The sequence below is a fragment of the Girardinichthys multiradiatus genome, chromosome Y (genome assembly GCF_021462225.1).
Source record: "Girardinichthys multiradiatus isolate DD_20200921_A chromosome Y, DD_fGirMul_XY1, whole genome shotgun sequence".
Classification (NCBI taxonomy): Eukaryota; Metazoa; Chordata; class Actinopteri; order Cyprinodontiformes; family Goodeidae; genus Girardinichthys; species Girardinichthys multiradiatus.
The window spans coordinates 7,622,031-7,641,035 of NC_061818.1; the positions used below are offsets into that span (position 1 = coordinate 7,622,031).

The 19,005-nt window shown below is 43.8% G+C and overlaps 1 protein-coding gene across 3 annotated transcripts in view; it reads left to right on the top strand.

Moving 5' to 3' along the window:
- The first annotated feature begins 1,505 nt into the window (after positions 1-1,505).
- The window catches only part of LOC124864285 (fas-binding factor 1 homolog), a 20,331-nt gene continuing 2,831 nt past the window's right edge, over positions 1,506-19,005 (top strand). Inside the window, exons 1-28 of one of the 3 annotated variants that reach the window (XM_047359011.1) lie at positions 1,506-1,948; positions 9,428-9,458; positions 9,766-9,813; positions 9,922-9,967; positions 10,060-10,129; positions 10,211-10,261; positions 10,348-10,480; positions 11,081-11,218; positions 11,303-11,411; positions 11,638-11,771; positions 11,864-11,957; positions 12,637-13,056; positions 13,144-13,209; positions 13,287-13,333; positions 14,918-14,967; positions 15,044-15,091; positions 15,191-15,322; positions 15,401-15,501; positions 15,629-15,835; positions 15,992-16,099; positions 16,782-16,921; positions 17,023-17,141; positions 17,272-17,394; positions 17,483-17,659; positions 17,763-17,939; positions 18,013-18,150; positions 18,241-18,340; positions 18,497-18,547. In XM_047359011.1, the coding sequence (XP_047214967.1) occupies positions 1,946-1,948; positions 9,428-9,458; positions 9,766-9,813; positions 9,922-9,967; positions 10,060-10,129; positions 10,211-10,261; positions 10,348-10,480; positions 11,081-11,218; positions 11,303-11,411; positions 11,638-11,771; positions 11,864-11,957; positions 12,637-13,056; positions 13,144-13,209; positions 13,287-13,333; positions 14,918-14,967; positions 15,044-15,091; positions 15,191-15,322; positions 15,401-15,501; positions 15,629-15,835; positions 15,992-16,099; positions 16,782-16,921; positions 17,023-17,141; positions 17,272-17,394; positions 17,483-17,659; positions 17,763-17,939; positions 18,013-18,150; positions 18,241-18,340; positions 18,497-18,547 (3,061 nt within the window). In that variant the 5' untranslated portion in view covers positions 1,506-1,945. Of the gene's footprint in view, positions 1,949-9,427; positions 9,459-9,765; positions 9,814-9,921; positions 9,968-10,059; positions 10,130-10,210; positions 10,262-10,347; positions 10,481-11,080; positions 11,219-11,302; positions 11,412-11,637; positions 11,772-11,863; positions 11,958-12,636; positions 13,057-13,143; positions 13,210-13,286; positions 13,334-14,917; positions 14,968-15,043; positions 15,092-15,190; positions 15,323-15,400; positions 15,502-15,628; positions 15,836-15,991; positions 16,100-16,781; positions 16,922-17,022; positions 17,142-17,271; positions 17,395-17,482; positions 17,660-17,762; positions 17,940-18,012; positions 18,151-18,240; positions 18,341-18,416; positions 18,548-19,005 lie in introns of all 3 variants that reach the window. The other 2 variants (XM_047359009.1, XM_047359010.1) reach the window with 2 other exon arrangements.

The following is a 19,005-nucleotide window of genomic DNA, read 5'->3' on the forward strand; positions in this document are numbered from 1 at the left end:
GGGCCAGGCACAGAGCCAGACTTTGCCGTCATCTTTTAAAGAGTTTATGATTAATACTTCTCTGGCCTTTTTGAAGGTGCTTCCAGGTTTTTCCTGGATGCTGGATAAAGCAATAAAAGTCCAAAGGAGAGATTCAGAAAGTCTGAGGAAATAATCATCAAGACCATCGGATTGGCACAAAGATAACTTGAATAAATAAAAGAAATCTGATATCTTAAGGAACATAATAATTTCATACCAAATCAAAATAATCAAAGTTTGTAAATGATCAACTAAACAGTTGCTGGATGACTCATTTGAAATATTGTTGCAAACCAAATTCTGTCCATCTGACTTTATTCCAAGATAAATATGGATGTTTTGCGCCATCTAAACATCTGCAAAACATCAAACTACTACACTGACCACACCATGCCTAAAATGAAAAATTCCATTGGCAGCATCATGAGGAGATGCTTTTCTTCGGCAGAGACAGAGGAGCTGATAAAAGCTGATGGGAAAATGGAGGGCGCTAAATACAGAGAAATCCTGGAAGAAAACCTGTTAGAGGATACAAAAGACTGGAGAATGGTGCAGATGCTCACCATTCAGCAGGACAAGGACTCTAAAACTACAATGGAATGGTACAGATCATCAGCAACAAAGTCCAGTCCTTGAGAGCTACAATCCTGAAACTTTCAAATGCATTTTCTGCAACACGCCTGATTTAAATGAGTTGCTCATTGCCTCAGGCCTCTGCAGAGTTGACGGACATGCTGATGAGGGAATTCAACCATTTGATTCAGGTTTGTTGGTGAAGAGATGCATCTAAAAGTCGCATGATAGTAGCTCTCCAGGACATGATCAAAGCAAATTCATGCTTTAGAATGAACCAATCTGTGGCAAGACCTGAACATTGATGTTCACAGGTGCTCTCCATCCAGTCTGACTGAGACCGAGGTAGACTTGCAGCTGTGATCAGAGCGAAAGGTGATTCTAAAAAACATAGCCTGTCCTACTTTGTGATGGTCTTTCACACAAAGGCCGATACAGTACAATGTAGTTGCAATATGAATATATGTGTAATTAATAAATTAGCAAGACACTGTATCAGTCAGGTGGCTTTATAATTGCACATTTAATTGTACATGATTAAGGAATAAATATTTCACATGGAAAATTAGGTGTTTTGTGTATTTCATCTCTGACTCAATAGACAAAGACAGACGATTAGGCTCACTGCCAATGACTTGACGCCTCATCAAGCCTTGAACCTTACTTGCTACTGGTTTCACCATTACTAATTTTAAACCTATGATGCCATCTAGTGGTGAACCTGTCTAGTACCTCTCATTGTTTTATCTCTCTGATAAAAATGTCAGCTAGTATGCATAATAAGCTGCTTTTTTAAACACATTCCAAACCAGATGTACTGTAAATTCAATGTTTTACCCTCAAAACTCAATAAAAACTACACTACCCACAATGCAGCTGAAACAGGAAGCTCATGCTTTACCGGTGTTACAGTCTGCATGGAAACTATTCAGGAGTACAGATTAGAACAAAACCTTGAGCACCATTGTTTCGTACACCATATTCTTTGTCTATGTATATCGCTAATCGTAAGGTTTGATTAGTTAAAGTGAGTAACGGGGCTAACAAGCCATGGTATTCGTGACGGGTTTGCTGACTGCGGGATTAATGTTACCGTTATGTCGGCTCACTTAAGAACTGGGCAAATATTACACGCTAAAGACAACATTTTATATGAAAAAAGGGAGAGTTTTCTCTATTACAATCAAACCCGCTGTCTGTAGTTGTTTCTGTCGCCAAGAAACAAGAAAAGAAAACACTGCGTAGAGTAACTAAGCGGTTACCAATGGAAACAGGAGATGCCTAAACAGATTTAGTTAGCTTTAGCTTGTTAGCTTCCTTCAAATCTCTTCCCTACCAGCCAAGATTAAATATGGTGAGTAAAGTTTTTGTTTCTTTGTTAATTTTAAAGATTGTCCTGAAACAATATATTTGGGGCTTGCCATAGCAATGCATAGGAGCATAGCATTCAATGCCCCATGCATTGCATGGAGGCACCTATTACTATTCACCTCTAAACTGGAATCTTTATTATTATTCTTCCGTCCAGATTAATGCGGCCCAAACCGCAGCGTGCACCCCCACAATATATATATCAAAACGTCCGGCTCGGTCTCGGGAGGTGTGCTATTACTTTTATTGGCGTTTCGAGTTACCATGGCGACGTAATTAACGAAAAACCACCCCTAAAATCCCATAGAAATGAATGGAGTCAGGGGAGGAAGGAATCCTCACAATTCACTGTTTTTGAGGCTCTGCTGTATCGCCATACTTTCACCTAGAAACACAGTTGGACTTTCAGTTTGTAGAGAAATCCGCTGGCTTTTCAGAAGTGAAAACGGTTTATTGATAACTGCTACGGTTTCTCTAAAATTAGACTCGAAGTGACACAAAGTTTGCGAGAAAATCACACTCTAAACAGTGGAGATGGCAGTTACTGGAGTGTAGAAAGCAGGGTTTTTTTCAGGAAAAATGATTTTTGACTTGCCCTCACGGCCACAAATGTCGCTCTAAAGTCACCATCTTTGGTCAGTTTGTAGGGCTGGGCCTCTGCTTTCACACAATATCTTTAAAATTGTTCTAGGTCTCACGGTTTCCTGTCAAACCCCCCTCGATCGCTAAGAGTCAGTAGATTTCTGTGGGCCTTCTCCCATGTATTTTCAATGAGAGTTTGACCAGTAATCCATGACTGACACAATTTCTTTCCATCGCCCTATTTTATACTGTGAATGACATAGAGCTATGAAAATCTCCATGATTTGGGATGGGGGACGGCTGTTGCCCACAGTTTACAATTTTTTCAAATACCATGTACCGAGATATTAGACTTTGTTCGGAAGCATGTTCAGGCATTTTTGTCTTTTTCTCCATTTTCCCTCTCTTTTCACCTAGTGTTGTGTTTTTATTACTATATTATCAACAAAAAAGGATGGATATTAATGTTCCCCTGTCCCTTCTGATAAAAACGGTCCAAGAATGACGTCGATAGCCCCTACGGATTCCGAGTTATGGCCAGTAGTTCAGGAGCATGCGCCTCCATGTTATAAAGCCAGGCCAGGGGCAGACAGAGAGTGAGGTGCTGCGTGAATGAGAAACGTTGGTTACGTACTGTAACCACAGATTCTATGAGTATAGGCGCAGCCCTTTAAGGCTATCGCTAGTAGGTTTATCCCTTCGCACGCAGCGCAGCACTGAAAACTTTAGTCCACGCCCACCTGCTGTGTGGGCCCCACCCCAGTCCGTATAAATTACGGTGAGACCGGACAAACGGCTCTCAATAGCTTTTTCTTCAACCATTCAGGGACCAGTGAGGCCCAGAGCTTTAAGGGCTGCGCCTATACTCATAGAATCTGGGGTTACATTACAGAACCAACGTTCTATTTCGTATAGGCTTCGCCTTTTAAAGCTATCACTAGTGGGTTAAAGGCGAAGCAGGACGTAGTCTATGCCTCACTGGGTCCATCCAGACCACAACTGAACATCTGCTCGCCTAATGACACCAAAAATCAGCCTTCTGAATGCGTCATGACGCATTCAGAAGGCTGTTCATTGCGCATCACAATGAACAGAGAGAATATCTGGTCAGGGAAAGGCTGAGATAACAGACCTGCTGCTGTAATAGGAAAATGAAGGTTACGAACTGTAACAGTGTAACGATGAGCAGAGCAGGTCAAAAATCTCCATGAGGGAACGTGGAGACAGATCAGCAGCTGGATCATGCGTAATGATGCAGCAGAACAACCAGCAGAGGAGAAAAAACCTCTGTTCACACAGAGGCTTAATGAATACAGCCGCAGTGACAATAACATCATAAGTCACGAACAGTGGCTAATAATAATATTATGGCACCCTGCGTCTGCATGCAGGAAGGGTGATGAAATAACAGTCATTCTGTCAAAACCCTGAGAACAGAATGAGTCATGGAGAAACCTGACACATCTCGCAGGTAGAAACGAATAAATGAGCATGGAGATGACCATGAGGCTGCTGTGCAGATGTCCTCCAATGTCATTCCTCCATGCAGAGCCGTGGAGGATGAAATCCCCCTGATTGAATGAGCTCTAAGATTCTCTGGAGGATCCAATCCAGAGGAAATATAAGCCTATGAGATAGCCTCACACAGCCAATGTGAGAGGCGCTGGACAGATAGAGGACGTCCTGCAGAGTTTTCTCTGTAATGTAGGAACAGACGCTGGGAGCGGCGCAGTGCAGCCGTGCGCGCTACGTAACATGAAAGCGCGCGCACGGGACAGAGGAGATGAGAGGTGGCCTCCTCTTCAGAGTTATGAGGAGGAGGATAAAAGCCATCCAGAGTTATCAGTCTCGATCAGAACGAACTCGTGATGCTTTTAGGTGTAAAAGCAGGGTTAGGACGCAGCACAGCTGAGCTGCCCTCGGCTCGTATTCTGAGACATGAAGGAGCGACAGAGAGCGCAGATAAATCGCTCACTCTCTTTGCAGATGTCAGAGCTAACAGCAGGGCTGTTTTAAAAGACAGAATTTTAAGTGGAGCCTGATCTAAGGGCTCAAATGGGGCTTTAACCAGTGCGCGCAGGACGAGCACTAAATCCCACTGAGGGACTAGAGGGCGTGACACGGGTCTGTGTCTACGTACACCCTGCAGAAAACGCTTCATCAGTGGGTGGTTTAAAACCGTTCTGTCACCAAAACCCTCATGACAGGAAGAAATAGTTGCAGCATAAGTTTTAATGGTGTTGAAAGCTAAATTTCTGTTCATCAGCTGCTGGAGGAATGACAGCACGCAGCCTAATGGACATGAAAAAGGCTCCACGCCTTTCTCTGCGCACCAGCGCTGAAAAGCTGCCCACTTTGATGCATATGACGCTGTGGTAGAGGGGGCCCGTGCGCCATGAATCGTGCGCACCACATCGTGCGGGAGACTCAGCCTTTCTAAGCGCTCCCGTTCAGCGGCCAGACCCGGAGACGTTGACCTAACTCTGGGACGCTCCTGATCGCCCCTCCCGCCTGGAGGAGTGCATCCTCTCTCCACGGCAGCTGCCACGGGCGACCTGACACCAGCTGCTGCAGGCTCGGAAACCATGGCGCGCTTTTGCGCTCGAGGGCTACGAGAATCACTGAGAGCTGTTCCTCTCGGATTCAATCCAGGAGCCGTGGGATCAGCGGAACTGGTGGAAAGGCATAAAGGAGCGTTTTCGGCCACGGACTATGAGCAAAGGCGTCCACTCCTAACGGTGGATCCTCCCGTGGGCTCAGTGAGAACCACAACTGGCAATGTGCGTTCTCCCGTGTGGCGGAAGATCCACTGCGGCTTTCCCAAATCTGCTCCATATCTGAACAATCAGCTCGGGGTGGAGACTCCAGTGCCCGGGACGAGGACCACCTCTGGACATGATGTCCGCTCCTCTGTTCAGGACGCCGGGGATGTACACTGCTCTGATGGAGAGTAGGTTCATGCGCGCCCAGCACAGCAGCCGCCTGGAAATGTTTAGCAGCTGAGCCGAGCGCACACCTCCCTGGTGATTAATGTAGGCTGCTGCCACTCTGTTGTCTGTGTGGATCAGAACATGCTGAAGCTCCAGCACGTTTATGTGGAGAGACATGTGGTCTGGCCACTGTGCTCCCACCGCCTGAGACTGACACATTCCTCCCCATCCCGACAGGGATGCGTCTGTGAACACTTGAGACGTGTGACGCCGGTCTGCTGAGGGGAACTCCCTCTGACAGGATGCGGGGATTTCCCCAATGGGCCAGGTCGGATCCCACTGAAGGAGGGACTGAGATCATCCGCCTCTTCTGACGCACAGGATCTATGCGCAGGCGGATGAACCATCTCTGAAGACGTCTCATATGGTGTTGAGCGGGGGCATCACTAGTGCACCGCTTCGTAGGGAGCTGCTGTTGTGCATCCTCTGTGATCTCACCCACTGACAGCTGGGGAGGACAGGAGGGGGAAAGCAGCGAGCGCGGCTCTACCGGAGCAGCATAGGATGCTCTCGTGGAGTCATGCTTGAAAACTGTGAGATTGCGGGGCCTCTTAAACGGCCATTTAAAAGGGGCCGTCTCATTACGAGTGGAGGATGTGTGTGAGGAAAGCACAGTACGATCTGGCTGAGCCGGAATACAACGGAAACTTGCTCTTAGAGAAATGTATGTGTTTTATTTCAAAACAATCAGTAGTTTTATACACACCCCCCCCCCCACCAGTCACTTTTTAAATCCTCCTGCGGAGGGTTGGACCAGGCGCACGCCAACTGCCGACCTCTGCGCTGCTGCTGTGGCTGAGTAGACGGTGCAGTGGGCGGAGGAACTCGGGAGCTTCGGCAGCGGCCATGGAGCGTCTCTGCTGCTGCCGCTGATCATGGCGATCCCGCTAGCGGCCGGTGGTATGGGACGACCGGAAGCCAGAGCGATTAAGAGACCCATGTCTCCTGATCCGCTCAAGTTCCTCTTGAGAGGTCTGCATTTGGCCCAGCACTGACTGGAAATGAGGACCGAACAGCCCATCCGGACTGATTGGCCCCTCCAGTAACTCCCTCTTAAAATCCTCAGGGATGGAGGAGGAGAGCCGAAGCCACATCTGTCGCTGTAGCAGGGTCTACCAGGCAGCGATGCGGGAGGAGCACACAGCCGACGCCACACAGAGGTTGAGGATGGTGTCTGCGAGATTGCAGAATTCCTCCACATCCTCCGGAGGCAGCTCCATCTCCCGAGCCTTCTTGGAGATGGCGTAGGCCAGGAAGGCGGTGTTGTTGGTCGCCGCAGCGACCTGAGCGGCACATTGGTGGGAGCGATCAGTCAGTCTGGTCGTGATCTGATCACTGGGGGAGGGGGGCACAGGCCATCGTCCGACGCGCCGGGCCGACCTAACCCCAAAAACTGCCGACAGACTGGGCTCCAGAGCAGGAACTGGGGGAAACCCCTGATCCGTCAGGGACTCCACCCTTGTGATGGATGTGAAGGTGGAGACCGGTGCCTTTAGCTGAAGCGGCTCGGCCGCTGCTCCCGACAGGTAAGCAGTTACCGCAGGGAAACGGGGCCAAACCGGATCTCGGCGAGTTAAATGAGCTGGGGCGAATTTTCCTGCCAGGTCATCAGTCGGGAGCTGGGCTAAAGGCGCGGGAACAGGGACACCTTTAGCCTCAGCTACTTTAGCGATGATGTCCGGCAGTGTGCTACCAAGTGCGCCCATCGCCGGAAAGGGGGTGATCGCCGACATCGGGAGGCCCTGAGCCTGGACTGATTTCGCATTTGCCTCAGCGCCCTCCGTCCGGAGGAAGGGAGTAGAGATATCAGTCGCTGTCTCTGGGGCGGAATCATCCGATTCTCGCCCAGCATCAAAGATGTCCAATGCCTCATCAAGGGAGCATTGGTCCTTCTAGCGGGGAGAAAATGGCTAGCCGCCGTTGCTTCTCTTCCAGAGGCAGACGCTTGCAGGAAGGGCAGGTGGACTGCGGGGTCAAGGCCGAGGTCATAACTCATGACGTAGCCGGTGTTACAAGCCGGGCAGAGGCGGATAGTGCCGACGCTAGCCATGGTTCTTCTTGAATCAGTGCTCTTAAGCTGTCGCTGAAAAAAAATGGGAGCCATTTTCCGGTCTCACCGTAATTTATACGGACCGGGGTGGGGCCCACACAGCAGGTGGGCGTGGACTAAAGTTTTCGGTGCTGCGCTGCGCGCGAAGGGATAAACCCACTAGCGATAGCCTTAAAGGGCGAAGCCTATACGAAATAGAACAGCAGGTGTCAAGTTACACTGACGCTCTTTGCTGATTGACTGATTCATTCCTCACTGTTCTATTTATAGTTCTGTGTATCTCCTACTGTATATGTCTGGATGTGATTCTGTCTTTCTTTCTGCCTCTCTGTGTCTCACACACAGACACACACCCACACACACACACAACATGGATTACTATCTTTTTGAGGACTTTGTTTGACTTCCATTGCTTTTCATTCATTTCTATGGCTTAAACCTGACCCGACCCCTAACCCTTTGACCATCTTCATAGGAGGCAACTACATGGCGGCCATTTTGTGTGGGGTACTTAAACAGCATGTACCGCTGTTCCAACATCCGACAACAGTGATTAATCCTAAAGGGCAATTTCTTTCATCACCCTTCCATGCTTACTAATGATTTTTGAAAGCTGATAATAGCATACACAATGATTTCAGAAAAGCAAGCTGGTTCTATATAATTAATAGAAATAATCCACACCTGAAAGGACAACCATGCTAAATTTTCAAAATAAGACAAAACATGCTCTACAAAATAAAAGCCTTTACATTTGAAACAATAGATCATTGCGGGACTGGGCTTCACACTACTCTTGGAGCTCACCCAGTGTTAAAAATAGGACCATGTTGGCCTTTTAAGATAAAGCTTACTGAAACTTTCAAAATTAAAGCCTCAGTCTTCTAGAGTTACTAGTAATTTTTTAAGGTGATAATAGCATACATAATTATTTTAGAATAGCAACCAGGTTCTATATAACTAATGGAATCAACCCATACTTGAAAGCACAACCATACCGGACGTTCAAAATAAGATGTAGACATACAAAATAAAAGTATGAAATTACAAGTGAAACAAGACCAGGTCTAGGTGGATGTATTTGCCTTCCACCCTCAAACCTGATGCGAAACAATCCTAACGGCCAGAGAAACTTTGTGGTCCGAGAAGCACGCACCAAGAGGCAGGCCCCGTCTAAATTTCTTCCGAAATTTTTTTGTTTTAAAAACACTACTGGTCAAAAGTTTTAGACACACTTTCTCACATAATGAGTCTCTTTATTTTCATGACTATTTACATGGTAGATTCTCACCAAAGGCAACAAAACTATGAATGAACACATTTGGAATTATGTAGTAAACAAAAAGTATAAAATAACTGAATATTTTTATATTTTAGTTTTTACAAAATAGCTGCCCTTTGCTTTGATTACTGCTTTGCTCTCTTAGCGTTCTCTCCTGAGCTTCATGAGGAGGTCACCTGAAATGGTCTAGAAAGAACTTCCCAGACGTTCATTGAGAGACGGCCAAAGGTTAATATTTTAGTCATCACAGCAAAGGGCGGCTACTTTAAGGAATCTAAAATATAAAACATATTTAAGTTATTTTACAATTATTTGTGCGCTACATAATTTAATACGTGTTCATTCGCAGTTTTGATACCTTCAGTAAGAATCAACATACATTGTAAATATTCATAAACAAAGAAAACCATTAAATGAGAAAGGCGTTAGGACCATGCAAAACCTTTGACCGGCTGTGTATACTTTTCCATTGTTTAGGAAATATATGAATGATTACCATGCATGTTAGTGTAAATAAAATATTTAACCACGACATTTTTCTCGGTATTTATTTTGCAGCCTACAAAACCGACGAGTAAAGCCTCCCAGAGTAAGTTCAGACAGTGATGTTTTAATGCTTGTCTTTATAGTACACTCCCACCCTCCCACACACACATAAAAATCATTGGTGGCCCAGTTATTGGCTTAGCGCTTTTAAAACTTTTGAAAAGTTGATCAGAGTGTAAAAACTTATTACTGATGTGTGACTACCTGTTTTCCTGAATCTATTTCAGTGTGAGATGATGCTGCCTCAAAAGATTTTTAATTAAAAGCATATCAGTGGTGTCAATAAATTTAGGTGGATGCTGTACAGTGTCAGTATCCAATTAAATGTCTATTTGCTCTGGTTCTCTAAGGCCTGTCTGGAGATGACGACATACTTGACAGCTTATTTGGTGATACAAGTAAGTGTTGTTTACCGATATTGACATCAATCATATTATTACCTCAGTAATTGCATTGACTGTATTGAAGTGTGTCATAATAATTTATTTGAATGAATGTCCCATCAGAGCAACCGGTGCGATCAAAAGGGGCTCGTGTGGGACGGCTAAATGCGTAAGCTGAAGGAATCCAACAAGTCCTCCTTCATACTTAAATGTAATGAATGACTACTCGTCTTCATGGGTTTCTTTTTGTTGTTTTCCCAGCTCATCTCCCACTAATAACATGTTCAGTAGTGTGGCGGAGGAAGTTAGGAGGGACGATTTGGACTTTGAGGTAAAAGAGAGCACGTGTAAGACAGAGGATACATTTTTTTCTCTGTCCGTACGTTATGAATATTTATTATCTTTGTTTAAGGTCTTGGATGTCTATGAGGCTGATCCCAGCGACGTGCTGAAGAACCTGAAAGTAAATTAGTGAAAATGAGCAAAAGCAGAAACTAAAAGTACCCCTCTTGTACCATACGTTGTGTAAACTTTACTCTCCTTTCTCAGGGTATGGATGATATGGAGGCTGACTCATTTCCATCAAAGAAAAAGCTTCCCATACAAACAAAGTCAGTTGGTAATGAAGAGCCAATCAAAGACTCTGCTGTGTTGGAAAGTAATCCAAATCTTGAGGGAGCAGGTAATTCAAAGCAGCATGTTCTTCCATAAAACATTGTTCTCATTATTATGTTCCCCTTACCCAGCTTTACGGGTAGTAAAGGCAATCAAAGAAGGGTCTTTCTTTCTTTCTTTTTTCTTTCTTTCTTTTTCTTTCTTTCTTTCTTTCTTTCTTTCTTTCTTTCTTTGAGGAAACCTTCATAATATGAGCTATCACAACATTTAATTTCCCTTTGGGATTAATAAAGTATTTTTGAATTGAATTACCTTTTTAAGGAATTCATCCCGGTTTCTTGTTTTTGCTCAATTTGCTTATTTTTAGTTTAATTTGTTTTAAGTGAAAGGTCCATTTAGGCGTTAATAGTAGTATTCTTGATTTTAGAATAAGTTTGTTTTGATGTTCTCAGACCTAAAGAGAATGTATGTGCAACCTCAACAGAATCTACCAGAGGTCTCTGTCTGGATACTTAAATGTATTCAGGTTTTTGATCTATAAAAACAAAATCTGCATCTTTCTTGATTTGTGAAACAAGAAGGTTCTAGGTCTCTGTATCTCATTTACTGCTTTTCACTTTGATGTGCACAAACACGATTCATTATTAAAGTCTTCTTACACCTGCAGATCCAGACGACCTCCTGGGTGATTTGCTTGATGACCTGCTTCCAGATGAAACCAGGCCCAAACCTAAACCCCAGCAGAGCAAGTCTGACAAATCTGTGCCGTCTGCATCAGCATCTTCTGTCCTCAAGAGCCAAATGAGTGAGCTGCACACTCAAGGATTTCGTTTCTCAGCTATCTAGCGAACTCTGAGTGAAGCTCGTAATGTTTCTGTCTCTTCATCAGCAAAGACGTCTAAAAGGGATGACAAGGATGACCTGCTTGACGCGCTTGGATTTAAGAGACCCAAAAATGATGCCAAGAAAAAAGAGGCTCCACTTTGGTCTTCCAAGGAGTAGGAACAGCTTAGTTTTCGCTTTGTCTTACTGTTTGTGTTCTCCTTATTTATAGTGCTCACATGATAAATAATTACTATGAGCCTTGGGCTTTGTTGTGCAGCTCAGAGCTAACTAAGACAATGTTTTCCCAACACACTACCAGTCTTTTCCAATTTCTTTTACTTGGCTGACTGAATTTGATTCCTAACATTATTTGCTATCTCTTCTTCTTTATATTTCCAGGAGCGATGCCCCTCAGAGACCACGTACCAGAATCCAAGATATTCTGGAGACCTCAGCCCAAGCCCTGGAGCGACCACCCACAGGTGAGAGGAGGGACGAAAAGCTACCGCAGGAAAAAAACTCTAGTCTGAAAGGTGGGAAAACATTCAAATTTTTGTTGTTGGAATATTTGGAAGCAGTTGCTGTTATGAAATATTAAAGATCTAACCATGTTTCTGTTCATCAGATCCATTTGTGGAAGATGACGTCACATTTGGGTCCTACCAGCCCACAATGTTGTCCACCCCCGAGGGGCGCCAGTCCCGCAGACAGTCTGTCAGGTGTCTCCAGCCTTCATGTTTTGTTTTTTTTTTGTCAGAATTTCATAAAGTGGCACCACCTAGGGGGCCTAGGGGCAGCAATCCCCAGCCTTATAAAGGTGCTGCCCCCTCGTGGCCAGACAGTCTTCTATGCATCTTTTTTTTCTTAGAAATTTAAGATAGGGCAAGCTTCTGTGGAGAGCCGTTTCATTCAAAATTAAATAAATAAATACTGCTATTGATAAATTATTAATAAATATTCCATGAAAGAAATAAATATCCCCATGAAATAAAACTAAATAATTATGTTAAAAGAAATTTTCATCTTATTTTATTTAATTCATTTCAAGATTTATTTATTTATTTCTATCTATCTATCTATCTATCTATCTATCTATCTATCTATCTATCTATCTATCTATCTATCTATCTATCTATCTATCTATCTATCTATCTATCTATCTATCTATCTATCTATCTATCTATCTATCTATCTATCTATCTATCTATCTATCTATCTATCTATCTATCATCCATCCAGATAGCTTGGTCAGTAAAGATATCTTCCATAATTTTATGATGACCTTGTGTAAAATTTGTCAAATTTTCTAAGTCGCTCCATCTTTGGAAAACGTCCCAGAGGTGCCCCTGATTTTATGTTAAACAAATATTGTTTTTCGTCTTTTCTTTGTATGGTTAGATTTTCTACAGAGGATGTCAGAGACTCGACCCCAGAGAAGAAACCACATCCCAGCACCACGACAACCAGCCGGTACCGAGGCTCAGCAGAATGGATTGGTTTGACAACAAATGACGAGTTTGACTATTTAGAAGAAGGTTCCAAAGCAATGAAAAGTTCAGCGGCATCTCCAAAAGCCCCCTCCTCTCCTGTTCTCGTGAGAAAGTCTTTGTTAACCGAAAGTCAAGCCACATCTATTGCAAAAATGACAGGAGATGCTCCGAACTCCAATCAGAGCAGATCTGAGGTTTCTAAAGACAAGAGGAAAGATGAGGAGGAGCAGCATGACTGGTTGGATGGGGCGCTGAGCAGGAAGAAGGCTCTGTCGGAGGCAAAAGCTTCCAAGCAGAAGGACTCTCTACAGATAGAGTCGGTTGTCAGGTATTACACTCAACACTGAGAGGAACACTGGCTGACCTGAGAGATTGTGATTCTTAGTATTGAACATTACAACAATCCTGTTTTCAGTAACCAAGACAAGACACAAACTTTCAGAGACAGAGAGGAAACTTTCCCATCTGTCGGAGACACTAGGTAAGATCTTTATTTTCCAACTACATCAGATCAAATCGTTCCACCCTTTATGTGCAATAAAGCTTTTCCTGTTACAGCCCTGCTGCTCATTCCACCCCAATCAGAGAGGGGAAGCCAAATGCAGGTATTTACCTCATCTGTCTTTCATTAACTCATTAAAATAAAATGAAATAAATACTAATCATCAGAACAAATCCTACTCGATTCTTTTCCTCCCGGTGCCTTCCTCCCATACAGATAACATTCATTCTTCCTCATTTCAGTCACCTTCAACTGTTAACACGTATACACCTACTGCTTATTATCCCTTTCCCAACACCTTAACCTCATTCTCAGCAGCCCCTCCACCGCATCAAACTCTCAGTTCGTTTCATGCCCAGATTGTCCCCCTCAGGTTGCTAGTCCTTTGGTAGGTTCCGCTGCTAGAAATAGTCATTCTCAGCCTCAGTCCGAGTTTAGCCAATTAACGTCAAGCCAGAGATCCGATGGGTCGAGGGAGCCTGCTTCAGGCAAAACTTTGCCAAAGCCAACCTTACCGGGCCCTTTTGCTGCTGTACTTCCTGGCACAGTTTTGTGTAGGTAATTGCAGCACTTAGCACATTTTATCATAAAACAGCTACAAAGTTCAATGTATTTTACAGGGATTTTATGTGATAGATCAACACAGTAGTTTATAATGCTGAACTGCAAGGGAAAGGATATGTGGGTTATTTTTTCCAAAAAAGGTGAGAAGTGTGGCATGCAATTGTATTCAGCTACCTTTACTCTTTTTCTCCTAGAAAAATCCAGATCCAGAGCAACCTGTGTAATCTAATCTAATTAAAAAATCTGCTGTTGTGTGTTCAGCAGGTAAAGGAATGCTAGTCAAAGTTGATTTGAAGATGGTTGGAGGTAAATGCAGAGAAATCCTGGAAGACCTTTAAGAGGCCTGAAAAGACCTGAGACTAGGGTCAACTAGTCAACTACCCAACTGGTCAAAGGTTTTAGAATGTCTTTCTCATTTAATGGTTTTCTTTAGGTTTATGACCATTTACATTGTACGTAGATTCTCAATGAAGGCATCAAAACAGCACATATACAATTATGTAGCAAACCAAAAATTGTAAAATAACTTAAAATTATATTTATGAAGTTATATTTTAGAATCCTTAAAGTAGCTGCCCTTTGCTCTAATGACTAAAATATTAACCTCTGGCTCTCAATGAACGTCTGGGAAGTTCTTTCTAGACCATTTCAGGTGACCTCCTCATGAAGCTCAGGAGAGAACGCTAAGAGAGCAAAGCAGTAATCGAAGCAAAGGGCAGCTATTTTGTAAAAACTAAAATATAAAAATGTCTAGAGTTATTTCACACTTTTTGTTTACTACATAATCCCATGTGTGTGTTCATTCACGGGTTTGTTGTCTTTGCTGAGAATCTACAATGTAAATAGTCATGAGAGAAAAGCGTTCTAAAACTTTTCACCGGTAGTGTATATTTCACAGACCATGTCTCATTTTCTTTCCACTTCACAAACATGTGTTACTTTGTGTTGGTCTATCTCATAAAATCCAAATAAATACATGAATTGTGTCGTCGTAATGTGACAAAGATGAAAAACAGTACAGGGGTTGAGAACTTTTCTAAGGCATTGTTGTTAAGACTCTTCGTATATTGATTATTTAGACCTCTGAGTGATTATTAACTCATGTTTGTACTATTTTTTGCAGGTCCTCAGCAAAACCAAGCGAAGGCCAGATCAGCTAGCACCAAACAACAGGTATTATTACCCTTTTCAAATAAAGTTCTTATGATTGCCAATGATATTCTTAAGTTGTCCTCCTCCTCTTGAACAGGTGTCCTATACAGCAGACATTCTGCAGCAGTTGCTACTACAACAGCAGGTAAGGATGTGTTTTTCTCTGATTAAAGAGTTTTACATTGGATTATTCTCCTGTGTTGTTTTTTTTTATTTTTTTATTTTGGATTCTCTTCTTCTAAAGATAATGCAGACTCAGCTGCTGGGTCTGGGGAGTTCTGTCGACGTAGGAGACCTGCAGAAACTTAAAGACAAGGAGCAACAGCATGGAGAATGTCAGGCTTTACAAGCTCGCATCATCCAGTTGGAGGGAGAGGTACCTGCTAAACAAGCTTCACTTTTCCTTTGTTGGTTGGAGTTATTGCCTTCCCTAAACACACTTGTGACATTCCAGGTGAAAATACTGCAGCTGGAGCAGGACCAAAGCCAGATGGTGTTGGAGAACATCCAGCAGAGGCATAAGCAGGATATGCAGATCCTGGAGAACACACACAAGTACTGCATGTCGAGCTAAAGAAAAAAAACAGCTGAGTTTGTATTAAAATGCATCCATTTATAACTCTCTGCATTTAAAGTAACGTCTGCATGTGCACGCTGTGTGTGGTTTATGTGAATTTGTAAGGACTCGTGTGAAGCTGCTAGAGGAGTCAGCAGCCCAGAGGGAGACCCGAGCTCGACTTGAGTGCGAGGAACTAATGGAACGCTTGGCCACGTTAAGAAGGTCAGCGGAGCAGGAACGCTCAGAGCTGCAGGCTCAGTACCATCAAAAGCTGGCCCAATCCCAGCAGGACAGAGACCGTGAGGTGGAGAGGCTCCGAGACCTCCAGAGGTAAGCTGGGATATTTTTATTTTCAGTTTATGAATAATGAAGTCCAAAACAGAAGCATTTTGGATGTATTTTCCAGTGGTAATAACTGTGCATTCTAGTATATCAGAACATTCATGATTCATGTATTGGATACATTTATCCTACTGTCCTTTCTAGAAAATCTATCTTGGAGATGAAAAAAGACCATGAGGATCAGCTTCAGAGGCTGAAGAGATTAAAGGATGAAGAGATTGATGCTGTTACAAGTGCAACATCTCAAACCAGGTGAGACACCCTCATCCCCATCTCCACTCTCTAGCTTACTCTGGGGAATCCCAAGCCATTCCTGGCCAGAAAGGGTTACAGTGATTTCTGAGTTTGAATCAGAGTCTGCTTTGTGTGCGACCTGCTGATAAAATGTCCAAAGGTAGTTACCATAAAATGCCCAGAACCACCTAAGCTGACTCTTTTCGATGTGGAGAAGTAGCGGCTCTACTCTAAGCTCCTCAACCTATGTTTAAGGCTGAGTCCAGCCTTCCTACCGAGGAAGCTCATTTCAGCCGCTGGTATCTGCTTGTATCTGGAATGATGTTCTTTCAGTCCGGGATGGACTGGTAGGCAGAGAGTTACAACTGATAGCTTCGCTTTTTGAGCTTGAGCTCTTTCTTCACTAAGAGACCAGATCAGGGCCATCATTTCTGCAGACAAGACTCCAAACCGTCGATCCATCCCCCACTTCGTCCTATCATCACTTCTGAGCAAGACACGAAGATACTTGAACTCAGGCAGAGACTGACCACCAACCAGGAAGGGAACAGAACTCCTTTTTCCGTTTGAGAAACATGGCCTGAGAACTAAAGCAAAGTTGTTTTTCTCTTTTCTAGCTTTCCTGACATACATTTTTTATAGCAACTTCCAAACTAATCCAGGTCTACTTTCCACTTGTGACTCCACTGTATTTGTACAGATCTCTCACAGGGGTGATTGGGCAGATGGAGCAGTTCTCTTCCCGACTTGGAGAGCTCTCTTCTCGAGTGGAGAGCACACACGAGTACACCGCCCACGGGTTGGAGCAAGGGGCACGGCACCGGGACGAGCAGCTTCGAAGTACGCACTCATACATCCACATGGAATCATCAAAAAAAATCAGGACTAAAAACTATGAGTGTAACCACCAGGATCTTGTTCACATCCTTCTCCAAATCCAGTGATGCAAGACCGTCTGGCCCAGCAGCAGAAAGCCATGGCAGAGGAGAGAGCTTGCCTCAAGGAAATCATTTCCAGGATGGACACTCAAATCAGTGAGCAGCAAAGGCAGCTGGAGAAGGTGAGCAGTCATAATAGACTGGATCAAGAAGTCATCAGTAGTTTGAAGTTGTGTGGAAATGTCCAATTGTTTATCAAGGCACCGAATATCCTCAAAATCAACGTGAGGCTAGTTTTTTTATTTGCTTCAGGAACGCTGGAAGGTAACGGCGGAGCAGGCCAAAGCCGAGTCCACCCAGAGAGGCCTGGAGGAAGAGCGACGCGTCTTCACCATGCAGATCAGTATGGAGAGGGAGGAGCTGGATAGAGCTAAGGTGAGACTGACAAATATCTGTGTTGTAACTCAAGCAGCAGGGATGTTTTTCAACTTCACCCCGTCTCCTGCGTCTCTCTGCCCCTCAGAGTTCATTGCTGGAGGAGCAGAAATCGGTGATGCAGCAGTGTACAGAGGAGAGGAGGAAGCTGGCAGCAGAGTGGGCTCACTTCCGTGCCCAAGAGAAACAGAGGCAAGACAGAGCCGAACGGGAGGTCAACAGTCTCTTAGAGAGGAGAGAAGGATCCATCATCAGTCTGGCACAAGTGAGTCTCACAATCTTTTTTTTTTTTGTTGCTTTATTAGACTGCTGTACTTCTTGAGGAAGGAAATCCAGTTTTCCATAAATGTTTTTTGTTTGCTTTGCAGGAACAAGCTGACCTCAAGCTTCAAATGGCTGAACTAAAACAGAAGGAGCTGGTTGTGACACAGGAGAAAGAGACTCTGGCGAGACTCAGGGAAGAACTGGACAGAGAGAGGGAAACAACAAATAGTATGGCTCTGAGACTCAAAACACGGTCCCAAGAGGTCGAGGCCTTCAGCAAGGTGATTTGCTCCCTATTCCCACCCCCAAAGGCTGCAAAGGTTTGACTTTTGACTAAACTGTTGTTGCTCACAGCTTGCAGCAGAGAAGTATGAGGAGGGTGAACAAGCATTCCAGGAGGCGAAACGTGTGGAGTCGGAGCACGAGGCTCGACTAAGAAATATTCAGTCACGAACTGAGAACCTGAGGCAGCTGGAGCAAAGGATCCTGAAGGTGTGTGTCACGGTACAGAGCAAAAACCTTCAATTCTGTCTTAAAAAGCACTTCTATTCTTGCACATTAAATAACAATCTGATGTTACAGGAGCGCATGCAACTAAATCATCTGCAGGAGGATGTAGAAAGGCCAAGAGAACATTCCACCATCTCACCTTTACCTCAAATTGTTCCACCTGTTTTACCAGGTTTGGTTGAATGCTTGAAAAACACTAATTAGTTTATTGGCAAAAAAGTAATTTTCACAAGTACTTTTTTCTGTAGACTCTGTTTCAGTGTTACCTTTCCCTGAGCTGACAACATCTCTCAGGAGTAAACCTTCAAATTATTTTCCCAACTATCAGTCTATGATGCTTCAGGCGAGTCTGGCTCTGTGGAGGTACACGGCAGAAAAGGTAACTGGTTAAAGAGCACTTACCTGGCAATGCTACAAACCATGGCCACAAATATAGAAACAGCCATTTCTAGTGTTTAGACTGAATATAGAAACTGCAAATCCAGAGACTGAAACATAAATGGCTAAAAATATTTTTCCATTTTGTTTCCTTTTTCCATATTTTTCCAGACCAAGTTATTGGCCGTCATTTATTTATACTCGGGAAGCCACGAGTGAAATTCTTTTATAGTGTAAAAAAAACTTCTCTGTAAAGAAAAAAATTATTTCATGAAAGTGTATCACCACTGCTCACTGCAATAATCATCAAAACCTGGGCCTGTATTCACAAAGAATCCTAAGACTAAAAGTAGCTCCTAGTGACGTCAATCTGAGAAAATCTTAGAATTTCTCCAATAAAATGTCTCCCTCGATAAGATTAAAGTGATTCACGAAGCATCTTAGGCCTTAAGAGAGCTC